At 38.2% G+C, this 13,358-nt stretch overlaps 1 protein-coding gene across 1 annotated transcript in view; it reads left to right on the top strand.

The window, feature by feature from the left end:
• GMDS (GDP-mannose 4,6-dehydratase) overlaps positions 1-13,358 on the top strand; it is a 335,902-nt gene that overhangs the window by 77,494 nt on the left and 245,050 nt on the right. Inside the window, exons 5-6 of the mRNA XM_060774739.2 lie at positions 9,703-9,895; positions 10,326-10,430. Of these exons, the coding sequence (XP_060630722.1) occupies positions 9,703-9,895; positions 10,326-10,430 (298 nt within the window). The remainder of the gene's footprint in view (positions 1-9,702; positions 9,896-10,325; positions 10,431-13,358) is intronic.

Here is a 13,358-nt window from a genome sequence, read left to right as displayed (position 1 = left end):
AAATCTGTATCAAATGAATTTCCCCTGGGAAGAGCATTTCATAATTCTAAGTGTGGCGAAGGAGAGAGTATCAGGCAGAAGGCTTGTTTAGATAGTGCTCTTTAACAGTCAAGGTTTTGTGAATGTTTGGATTTTCTCTGTCTCAATAAGTACTATTTAATCCTCCACCATTTCATTTTTTTCAGCTGCTTTTAAAATGGCCCAGTTTCTCGCTCCTTCTCCCATTGTTCACAGATTATTTTAGTTACTACATTTTGAGTTCAAATTGCAAAAATATTTTTTGCCTATGTAACAGTGGAAAAAGGAGAGGTGAAAATAGGGCAAAACTGCAATCTCTCCTAACTTGTCCATTTCTCTGTATTAATGATTTTTTTCCATCTTGATGTTGCATGACCACATGTGTCCTGCTTTCATCCCTCAAATGTTGGAGATTTATTTGTACCAGTATTAATGCTGCCAGTAGTTTTCAAATGAGTAAGATAGAAGTCTTGCCAATAGATATTTTAAGATCACAGTGAAGTGTCTATATATAACAAATGCTCCTGATTTAATTTAATGTTTCAAAATCAAATAATATTTTCTTAATGTGTCAATGTGCAATCTGGTGCTAATTAATTCATAATATGCTTTAAATAATAATAATAATAATAATTTATTTTTATCCCACTTTTCTCGCTAACAGGACCCAAAACAGCTCACAACGTAATACAATACAAATCAAAGCACATTTAACATAAAATACAAGACACAAAAACACACACACACACACACAAAGCATAATAACATCCAGAAATAAGATATATATAAATATTAAGTATTAAAAACATTTAAAACCAATTACAAAGATTGTGGGGACTCATCAATTAATAGTATATTTCACTTAGCTCAGTCATCAGTGATAAACATGAGCCAATGAGAAAATTAAAAGAAGTCACCACATGATGCATGCCATTTGCCAGCAAATATGGAAAACACAAGAGTGGCCATCAGACTGGAAAAAATCAACTTATATCCCCATACCAAAAAAGGGAAATGTGAAAGACTGCTCAAACTTCCGTACAGTGGCCCTTATTTCTCATGCCAGTAAGGTAATGCTCAAGATCCTGCAAGGAAGACTCCAGCAATACATGGAGCAAGAGTTGCCAGATGTTCAAGCTGGGTTTAGAAAAGGCAGAGGAACGAGAGACCAGATTGCCAATATCCGCTGGATAATGGAGAAAGGCAGGGAGTTTCAGAAAAACATCTACTTCTGCTTCATTGACTATTCTAAAGCCTTTGACTGTGTGGATCATAATAAATTGTGGCAAGTTCTTGGTGGGATGGGCATCCCAAGCCACCTTGTCTCTCTCCTGAGGAATCTGTACAAGGACCAAGTAGCAACAGTCAGAACTGACCACGGAACAACAGACTGGTTCAAGATTGGGAAAGGCGTACGGCAAGGCTGCATACTCTTACCCAACCTTTTTAACCTGTATGCAGAACACATCATGCGATGTGCGGGGCTGGATGAATGCAAAGCTGGGGTGAAAATTGCTGGAAGAAACATTAACAACCTCAGATATGCAGATGACATCACTCTGATAGCCGAAAGCGAGGAGGAGCTGAGGAGCCTTCTAATCAAGGTGAAAGAAGAAAGCGCAAAAGCCGGGTTGAAGCTAAACGTCAAAAAAACCAAGATTATGGCAACAAGAATGATTGACAACTGGAATATAGAGGGAGAAACCGTGGAGGCCGTGACAGACTTTGTATTTCTAGGGGCAAAGATTACTGCAGATGCAGACTTTGGCCAGGAAATCAGAAGACGCTTACTTCTTGGGAGGAGAGCAATGTCCAATCTCGATAAAATAGTGAAGAGTAGAGACATCAGACTGGCAACAAAGATCCGCCTAGTCAAAGCCATGGTATTCCCTGTAGTCACCTACGGATGTGAGAGCTGGACCTTAGGGAAGGCTGAGCGAAGGAAGATCGATGCTTTTGAGCTGTGGTGCTGGAGGAAAGTGCTGAGAGTGCCTTGGACTGCGAGAAGATCCAACCAGTCCATCCTCCAGGAAATAAAGCCCGACTGCTCACTGGAGGGAAAGATACTAGAGACAAAGTTGAAGTACTTTGGCCACATCATGAGGCGACAGGAAAGCCTAGAGAAGACAATTATTCTGGGGAAAGTGGAAGGCAAAAGGAAGAGGGGCCGACCAAGGGCAAGATGGATGGATGGCATCCTTGAAGTGACTGGACTGACCTTGAGGGAGCTGGGGGTGGTAACGGCCGACAGGGAGCTCTGGCGTAGGCTGGTCCATGAGGTCACGAAGAGTCGGAGACGACTGAACGAATGAACAACAACAACAACACCACAAAATAAATAATAAAATAAAATGAAATCTGAAAAAGTCCCCACTAAAGCCCAGGAAGAACAGAGTCAAAAGTTGAGCGTTGGCAGAGAAGACAGTGGTCCCAAGCCAAGTCCGGATTCAGTACTAAGTTGATGGTTAAAGGGGGGGGGGGGGGGTGGTTGGTAAAATTCCCTAATACTGTTGTCCTCTAAGGTATCAGTGACTTGCGGTAACTTTGACCTATGGCTAGCTAGCGGCAAGTTCACGGCACTGTCATGGGAAATGGCGGCAATGATAGAGTGGCTCTGCTGCACCAACCTCTCCAGGTCAATGCTGGGCAGTGGGAGGGAAGGTCGAGTGGAGCACAGCTCAGGAAAGCTGCTAATTAGGTTGCTCCTTGCTCTCGCTGGTGGCCAGGTCTGCATGAGGCCATAGGCACCCCAATGAAATTAGGCCTTCAGTAGAATGAGTTTTCAATATAGCTTCAAAAACTCCTTATAAATTATGCATGATCTGCATAACATAAAAATGGTGCTTTAAGTAGACTGGGGACCCTTCCACACAGCCATATAACCCAGAATATCAAGGCAGAAAATCCTGTAATATCTGCTTTGAACTGGATTATCTGAGTCCACACTGCTATATATTCCAGTTCAAAGGAGAAAAAGTGAGATTTTATTCAGTTGTGTGGAAGGGACCTGGATTATGATGAGCATAGAATTAAAAATTAATTCATAATAGGATTTTTCTCCCTCTTCCACATTGCCAAAAACGATGTGTGAAAATATGAAGATGTGCCTGCTTGCTGTTTTGGACCACAGGTAAGATTAGTTATGCACTGATGTGTCCACATCCAAAACAAAAAACAGATGTTCCATAGTCATATAAAGTATACTCTCAGTTAACCAGAAATCAAGCAACTAAAACTCTAAAGGAACTGGCAAAAAAATCAAAGAAATTATGCTACATTCACAACACTGTTTTTATAATACAGTAAAATGGTGTTTTATGAAGTTTGTTGTTATTTGTCTTAATTACTGTATTCAATATTAATATTAAGTCAACATAGACTTTCTTATTCTCTTCACACTTACATCCTTTGATATTTCTAATGGAGTGGTTCATTTGAATGAGTGGAGGTGGAGATGCGCTCCTATCATGTGTGCAGCGTATGTTGTGAAGTGATCCGTTCCTATATAATTTTCCTTCCTCCTGTCTTTATTTAAATGGGAAGACTAGACTAAAATAGCCCTTGCATTTTAGGCATATGCTTGTGTTCTGACATAATAGGAAACAATGATTTATCATTGGAGAAAAAGCCTTAGAAAGCCTCCCAGTGCAAACCGAAAAACACTGGCATGCCCACAAGAAGTTAGCAGGAGGTGATATTTTCCTTTTCGTTAACCATAATTTTGTCTTGTATGTTGTGGACCGAATGCGTTAAGCACTGTTCTGTTAACAGATGAGAGTTTACCTGTTCATCTACTTTCAAATCTGCTCAAGAAGAAGGAGGCAGAAGGGATGTTTTCAGAAGGAGGGAAGACTACCCTGTCCTCATCCTTCAACAGGACTTTCTTTCTGGAATCTAGATCTTTCCGTCAACAGAAAGAGCCACTTAATTCATGGAGAATCAAATTCAACCCACAGTGCATCTAAACTGTAGAATTAATATCGTTTGACACTACTTTAACTGCTGTGGCTCTATGCTATGGAGTCATGGGAGTTGTAGTTTGAAGAGGCAACAGCACTAATTTGCAGAAAAAGACCATATAGAACTACAACTCCCATGAATCCATTGAGCCTTGGCAGTTAAAGTGGTGTTAATCTGCATTAATTCTCCAGTGCAGATGAACTGTCACGATTTATTGCAATAAAGCAGGGAGGTCATTTCATTAATTTGTTATATAAGTTCACCAGTGTGTTTGTGTTAGAGAGCTTCACAAGCTGATAGAAATTCCTTTTAAAGTCCTTTTAATTTTGCAGCTCTAGTCTTACAGAGAAAGGTGAAGTTCATTCTCTTTATTTCTCTTAACAATATATGTTGGAACCTCACTTAAGAGCATCCCAACTTAAGAGTGTTTTGAGTTAAGAGCTGTCTCTCAGCTAGAATTTCACTTTTACATACGAGCAATATTTTAAGAACTAGCACCGGAGGGAGCGCTAGCACGAAAGTATAGGGCTTTAGGACTTCAAGTGAGCACCCTTGTGCCTCCATGCCTCGCTCCTCTGTGCCTTGTGCCTTATGTTCTTGTCCACTTTGGGAGATTGCTGTCCGCTTTGCTTTTGTTTGCTTTGCTCTTGTCTGCTTTGAGGAACTTTGGGTTAGTTGATTTTGTGTGGTTTTTATTCCTGGTATGTTTGGCTTCATGAAGAAGGAGAGAGAGGGAGGCTGGAATGAGTACAGTATAAGGAAAATGAGGCTTCTGCCTCTTCACTTCCTTGCTACAACTTTGTGCGTCTACCATTTTAAAGTTCATCTTTTTTATTGTTCCACGTGAATGTGCATTTATATATCATTGTTTATTTATAAGGTACATCTTCTTATTTAAAAACATGTAACAAAAAAGGGAGGGGGTTTTTGGGGAGCCGGAATGGATTAACAGCATTTCAGTGTGACAGTTTACTTTCAGATAAGAGCATTGGAGTTAAGAGCTTGGTCACAGAACAAGTTAAATTCTTAAGTCTAGATATCATAGTACTCCAATTTCTCAAAAGCTCTGATTTAGTGCAGGGGTTCTCAAACTTTTTCAGCTTTGGAATTCTTTTTAAAGCAAAAGTTTATTGTGGAGCACCAAGAAATGTTCATATATGATGCTATACATTATATTATATATAATGTATATGTATCAGGCATGGGTCAGACCAATGGCAGATGGATGGAGAGTTTTTGCGTGAACAAAACAATATTTAAAATGGAGAATAATTTTAACTGACATAAACTTAATGGTATGTCAGTGGAAGATCCCAGGGGCCAGCCAGCTCAGCCCCATCTACCATGCAGAAAAAAGCACAATCAAAGCACCTCAAATAGATGGCCACTCAGCCTTTGTAATAATAATAATAATAACAACAACAACAACAACAACAACAACAACAACAATGGAAATCCCAAAAGCCATTCAGTCCAACCCCCTTCTTCCAAGCAGGAATAACACAAATCAAAGCACACCTGGAATGGTGAGAAGGAAATAGCGTTAAGAAAAAGAGACTGAGCAGTGAGGAAGGCGAGAGGAAAAGGTCTGGGTGGCAAGGAAAATAGTCTGAATGGTGAGGGAGGCAGGGGAGAAAGGGTCTGTGTCTTGCGTTGATGATGCTGCTGCTGCAGTGTGAACCCACAGAGCTCCTCATTATCACCCGTGGAATCCCAAGGGCTCCACCGAGCACAGTTTGAGAACCCCTGGTTTAGTGTATTACAGAAGTTGTTTTGTACAATTGCCATAGCAAAAGTAAGCTTGACACAGTATAGTTATAGATATAACTAATTCTGTCCAGTGAATGACAGAAGATATATTTGTAACACTGGATAAGTATAACCCACATTTATGTGTGCATATCCTCCAGCAAACTTCAAATATATCATCTCTTTCCAAACGTGATACTCACTAGAGTTTTGCAATGACACCACTCTTGGATTGGATGCTACAATTCCTCCAAGAATTTATATTGGCCATGATATACCCCAGTAATATCATGGCCAATATAGAAATTCAGAAATACATTTTTACCCTTGACTTTTGCTATGGTTCTTCCCATTTGTGCTCTGAATGCCCAGCATATCTTTTACATTTTTTCATAGATTATGTAGCAAAGAATGTTTTCTGTGAGAGACAGTAATTCTGAGGTTTCTAACACAATATACTTCGTTTGCATCCCCCTTTGCCCCTGGGTCATTCCCAAGGGATGTCTCTGTCTGCTGTCCTGTGATCTGCCTGTGCAAGCCTGCACCAGATGTTTCCACCCTTATCTCTTATGACATCAATGCTGCCACTTGGTTCTTCCTGTTCAGGATCAAGAGAGAGTCCAATTACTATCCTCCCACCTATGAACAAAGAAGCAGGGTTGCTTCTGATATGAACACTGACACTAAGTATTCTATATCATGTTCCAACCATTAAAAAGGGATGGGACTTTTTTCTTCTTCTCCCAACGCACTGTATTGTGTAGGATAAAAAAGTCCCAAATAATAAAATGCTACACAGTTGTTAGGAAATTTTTGACTTTGATGTTTTTGGTTGGGATTTTTAGAAATGTCTATGGACACTGAAATCTTTCAGACGATGGCCTCCGTTTAATACTTTGTGGTCTTTGCACAGAAATTATATGCTGTGGATCATTTTTGTAGACATCTATATGAGGAAAAGTCGTTCATTGGTATATTTGGTAAATGAACCATCTGAGCTATTTTTGTTTAAAATTAAGATCAGAGTTAAAGTCCAAAATTTCTGTTGCAAGCATAGATACATTCCATATATCTAATTTTGGCTTTCTTTTTATTAGACACCAACTTATTAATTTTAGTCAAGTTCGTAATGTGTTGATTTTTTCCTTGTTTTATTATACTGCTTATGGGTCTATAGAATATATTATGTTTAAAATTATTTTTATTGTTTTTGTTTTATTGCAAAGCCTTTTGATGTTTGCTGATCTTTTGTGCTAAGCAATAAAATAATTGTTTGTGAGTTGTTGATTTCATTGGACTTTCCAAAAATATTTTGAAATTAGAAATGGGTACGCCTTTTTGATGTGTGGAGGAGCCTGCCACTTATTTTATTTATTTATTTATTTATTTAAAACATTTATATTCTGCCTTTCTCACCCCGAAGGGGACTCAGGGCAGAGCACAACATACAAACAGCAAACATTCAATGTCGGGACATGAAATCATTATATACATACATAAACATTAAAAACAATATTAAAATACACTGTTTAAAATTGCCTTGATCATCTGCTTCTAATTTGATTGGCCTGGTAAGATTTCCTATCACTGCTTTATTGCACTGTCCCAAAAACTTGGTCCCACAGCCAAGTTTTTACCATTCTTCTAAAGGATAGGAGAGAGGGGGCCGATCTGATCTCAGCAGGAAGGGAGTTCCATAGCCAGAGGCAATCACTGAGAAGGCCCTCTCTCTCATCCCCACCAATCGCGCTTGTGACAATGGCAGGATGGAGAGCAGGGCCTCCTCAGAGGTTGTTAATCTCCACAATGGTTCATAGGGGGAGATGCATTCAGACAGGTAAATTGGGCCGGGGCCTTTTATGGCTTTATAGGCCAAAGCCAGCACTTTGAATTGTGCCTGGTAGCAAACTGCAGCCAGTGGAGCTGGCGTAACATGGAAGTTGTATGCTTCCTGTATACCACCCCAGTTATTAGCCTGGCTGCCTCTCGTTGGACTATTTGAAGCTTCCGAGCAGTCTTCAAGGGCAACCCCACATAGAGTGTGTTGCAGTAGTCTATCCTGGAGGTAATGAGAGTGTTGACCACCATGGCCAAGCCTGGTACATTGCTACTCTTGAAGGTACATTGCCACTCTTGAAGGTTTCTATGAAAGACAAATCACTTTTTGTTTTTCCAGAAAGAAAAGGAAGTTTGTGGAAAACAAACCCCAGTGGACACAGATGCCCACCTCTGCTGTAATGAATTTAGAATTTGACCAAGGAAAAAATTAGATTCAAATCCTCAGTCAATGAAAGGGCTCTCTGTTTGAGTTTGGGCCACTAGCTAGTTTGGCTGTTTCTCTGGAATTCTTGGTCTGCGTCTCCAAGCTGAGACCAAAGTCTCCTGATGAAGGCATTATTTCCATGGCCAGCATAGTCATCACTGATGGATTTAAAAGCAAAGATCTCAGTTCAGAGAACAGATAGCAAGGAGTAAGGAGAGACAAAAATGTTGAAAATCATGTCCTCTTATGTCACAACATATGAGTCAGCATGTACACTAAAAATTCTCCACATCTAATTATTATATGTGACTAATAGCATGAGAAGAGAAATTGGGGTGAGGAAATACAAACTAATTTTGCAATTTTTCTTTGAGCAGTCTGTTTCATTCTCATTTAATACAACATGGCAATATTCTCCATCCTTTAGACATAATTTGATTTAAATTGATATTATTTTGCTGAGCTGCTAAGGAGCTTCCCAAAAGACCTTATTTTAAAATAGAAATGCAAAGAACAAAGTTAACTTTGGCTTTAGGAGACTATCAGCTTCTCATTTATGTGTTTATTTTAACATTCCTGTATTGGAAATATAGGTGGGGAGGGGTCATGCTGAATGTCACAGATACATCGGTATTTTTTAAAAGAACAATTGACTGGACCATACCTTGGCTTTAAATATACATAAATTACAATTGAATTTATTAATACATATTAATAAAATACTGAAATCAAATGTTCAGAGTCAGTTCCTCCTTCCTTATTTTTGACATACTTATTGATTCCCATGGCTCTGATCGAGCAGAATGAATTGGATATCCTCTTACAACTCCCTTGATAAAGCTGTCTAGTGACTCTACAAGACGCCTCCTTAGCATTTAAAAAAAAATATGTTTAAAGTATTTAGCACAGCTGGATTTTTCTGTGTAAGAAAACTTTGAGAATTATAGTGTCACTAATAATTGACATTGAAACATTTCAAACTGTTAATTTCTTTCCTGGCTGTGCTGCAAATTTATTTTTTCCCAACTAAGGGTCAAGTAATATTTTTAGAAATGTTTTTCAAACAGTAAACAGTTTCTATTACCAATGAAAATATGTTTTATAATTTCAGCTTTTATATACTTTTCTGTTTTTTTTAAAAAAACCCTGTCCTATATTACCTAGAAAATTAATCAAATATTGCCAAATGTCATTATCAAAATGCCATTGACCAATGGCAGCTTTTTTGAACAACAGAAGGATTTACTGACAATTATATGGCAAGAGAAGAAACAGAATTTAATATAAAGTTTTACAAGGTGCAAAACAAAGAGGAGGACTGGGATTACCAGATTTGAAATTCTATTATTGTGGTTGCCATTAGATTTGGTAGAAAAATCAGATTGTGTTAACTAACAGATTGTTGAACATATAATTGACCAGTTTCTTCTCAAAAGATAGGGCAGATTAGAAGATCATGAGAAATGGCTCCAAATTTATCTAGGAACAAGATACATAACAGTTTTATTCAGAATGGTGGAAATGTGTAATACTCCTTTCTTTCTCTTGGTCTCTCTCACTTTATGTGAAGGTATACACCCACACGTACGCAATACAAAAATGTCTAATATGCAGCCTTTTAATTTGCTAAGAAACATGTTTGAAACATGCAGTGCATTCTAATGTAAAGACCTTTCTTTGACTTCTATTTTTTCTATGTTTCCTTTCTTCAGATATCTTTTGATTTAGCAGAATATACAGCTGATGTTGATGGAATTGGTACATTACGATTGCTGGATGCTATCAAGACATGTGGTCTCATAAACTCTGTGAAGTTCTACCAAGCCTCAACAAGTGAGCTTTATGGGAAAGTTCAAGAAATACCCCAAAAGGAGACCACTCCCTTTTATCCCAGATCACCATATGGTAAGTGCTGATGTACTGTGTCCTAATTTTATCAGCCTCAGTCAGTATATGGTGAGAATAGATGGGATTCAGCAAGTTTAGCAGCACTTGCTGAATCATGATTCCCTTCTTTCTTGAAAAAAATGTGTTATCCAAAGATTTATGTGCATTATAATGAGTGCCCTTCCACGCAGCCCTATATCCCAGAATATCAAGGCAGAAAATCCCACAATATCTGCTTTGAACTGGAATATATGGCAGTGTGGACTCAGATAACCCAGTTTAAAGCAGATCTTGTGGGATTTTCAGCCTTGATATTCTCGGATATAGAGCTGTGTGGAAGGGCCCTGAGTTTCTTGAAGATTATATTTTCTTGGCTGTGTTTGTTCTCTGTTTTGTACATGGTCTCTTTTGTAAATCTTTTTAATAAACATATTTCACCTTGTTTCAGGAGCAGCCAAACTATATGCATATTGGATTGTGGTGAACTTCAGGGAGGCCTACAATCTCTTTGCTGTAAATGGCATTCTTTTCAACCATGAAAGTCCCAGGAGAGGTAAGGAAAATGGTTAAAATTACTTCCCTGTGATATATCTGAACAGGAATGCCTTTACAACTGCACTCATGATAAGCTCTAAACCTTTATAATTAAAGCATTCACTTTTCATACAAAATTATTACTTGCTTTGTGGACAAAGCACTATACAATAGACCTATAGAAAGAATTTGGGTGTTTCTTACACATTTCAATATTTAGCAGCTGTGTTTCAAAGTTAACCCTCCCAAGGCCATTTGGGGGGTTATAATGTGTGTGTGTGTGTGTGTAAATTGCAGTGTTGATCTTCAAATGTTTCCATCTATACAAATACAGATAGGGAAAGGATTTTTTTCTTATTTTACACACTTCTTCAACGCCTTTGACTATATCCTTCCCCTTGTTACATTTGTATATTATATCTGAAGTTTGTTGCCCCCTTCTGTCACATAATCTTTCACTTGTTCTTCCTCCATTTCTAAGCTTAACAAGAGTTTATACATTTTGCCTATCAATATAAATATAAATGATGAAAAAGCATGACAATGCAGCCTGAAAAAGATAGGGGAAGTGAGAAGAGCAAGAAAAACAAACTGTATTAGGAACCCAGTGTGAATAAGTGACAAGACTTAGTGATAAGACGCAGAGATGAGAAGCTCCCATTCCATCACCCCTCCCTTGCCCAAACCAGAGAAGGCATCCCTCCTTAATTCCTCACCATTTTTCTCACTCAAACAGTATCCAGCAGCAATGTGAAGGCACCTGAAGAATGTGGTGCACCTTCCATTTGGGGTGCTTGAGGTGACTTATAGTAAATGCCTATCTTCCCCTATTAAAAATAGTCTCCCTGGAGAGAGACGTATGCTGTACTTCTTTCTTAACATGACCACTGCCATTCTGATCCACTTCAAGCACCCAAAATGGCAGTTACCATTCTGAAAATGTCCCACAGAGATCCTTGGACAACAAAGTAGGAGCATCTTTTGCAGTAAAGTCAGAATTTTCTGCAACAAATAATTATAGTAGAAGTTGAAAAACTTTCTATTAGTGGAATTAGGAAAGGGGCAATTCTCCCTTCTCATATATACCTCATCATGTAAATTCTTCCTGAGAAAAGAAGAGGCACTTCTGTCACTCATGCTCACTTTTGCTCCATATTCTTCTTGAAGTTATGACAATGTTTATTAAAACACACATATGACCATCTTTTCTTTAATCTTTAATAAGTATTGCTCTCTGAGCCTGACCTTTGTTAAATGTTGCATAAACTATTTAAAGTATCAGTGAAATATTAGAAACAATTATTATAATGAAGATAGAGCTATTTGTTTTCTTTTTGTGAAAAGGTATCATTTATAAGAGACTGATTGCCTTCATCTGTTTCTGGATAACCCATACGTTTACTCTAACATGGCAAGAATGAATAATAGAGAAAAGATTGTGTCATGAGAGTCAAGTAAGACATTGTAGAGGTAGAAAATCCAATTGCGTTGCTTTACGGTCATTTGTCTTGTCCCCATTCCCTGACAAATGATAGCTTGGATCAAAAGACTTTAAGAGGCTTTCCTGCTTTAAAATAATGAGAACAACAGAAACGTTCAAACTACAGACAGTTCATAACTATGCTTTTCTTTCTCTGACATGGCTACCTGCCAACAATTTCTTTGTATAAAAGCAGCTTTGTATAATAAGTTATATAAATTGGCTTTGCATAGCTTCTTGATTGTCACCAGTCTTAGAATAATAAAAACTGTAAAGAGTTCTCTGTGAAGGCTACCATATCAATGGCAGATGAATACTAGAGACTGACATTGTAATTCAGATATATTTATTTAAGAATCCCCTGCTTTGTAGCAAGTTTAGAAGTGTGTTCTGGATCGGCATCCCTTCTAAATACAAGTAGCAGGTAGTGGACTACAGAAAGTATCTTTTTGGTCAAAGACACATTTTCCCTCATCTACCTCCCTACTCTGGGATTTGTCTTGGTAAGTATATGGTGATGAAGATTGTTTGTATTGCCTTTTCCATTCTGATTATACCAGGACCACTGCAAGCATTCATGATCTGCAGTAGAACCTATATATCCAAACTGGCCATTAAAGTCTTGATGTGGCATATAATTATCTTTATGACCAGGAATCCCACTGGAGCACTGGAACACACCCAAATACCTGGGAGTTACTCTGGACCATGCTCTGACTTAGAAAAAGCACTGCCTGACTATCAAGCAAAAAGTGGGCGCTAGAAATAATATCATATAAAAGCCGACTGGCACAGCCTGGGAATCACAACCAAATACCCAGTGTGGAATACATCTCACCATGTTAAAACACTGGATGTGGCTTCTGGTCAAAGGAAATTTAGTATAATGCCAAGTTTTTAACTTTGTTTGTGGTTTTTCTATACATTAAAACTGTATTCTCAATTTGCTTCTAACATGATAAATAAACAAATCTTTATGACCTGGTGAAGTGATCAAAGCTGCGTAGAGTAGATCCCTCCTTCTGCCCTATGAATACTGGACTTCTAAAAAGGCAATATACGATAACCCTCTTTGTTGCCAGACTGGATCAAGACTGCTTGGTACCTGTGAGACTGATCTATATTTAAAGCCTGTCTCAAGTCTCACTAGAGGAGACTCTCGCCCAAGAGTTTCAGGCTCACATAATATTACATATCTAGCAGGAGTCTAGAACTGTCATGATACTTCACTCACAACAGATGATTCCCTACAGCATTTGATTTGAATAGTAAAACCCTTGTATCCATGGGAGATATATTCTGAGACCCCCAGTAGATACCTGAATTTATTTATTTATTTATTTATTTATTTATTTATTACATTTCTATCCCACCCTTCTCCCCACAAGAGGACTCAGGGCGGCCTTACATAAGCATCTGATGATGCTATCAACATATACACCAATAAAATTACAATTAAAACAATAA

This window comes from Anolis sagrei, chromosome 4 (genome assembly GCF_037176765.1).
Source record: "Anolis sagrei isolate rAnoSag1 chromosome 4, rAnoSag1.mat, whole genome shotgun sequence".
Classification (NCBI taxonomy): Eukaryota; Metazoa; Chordata; class Lepidosauria; order Squamata; family Dactyloidae; genus Anolis; species Anolis sagrei.
Note: the sequence above shows the minus strand (reverse complement) of the source record. Positions and strands in the feature narration are given on the sequence as shown.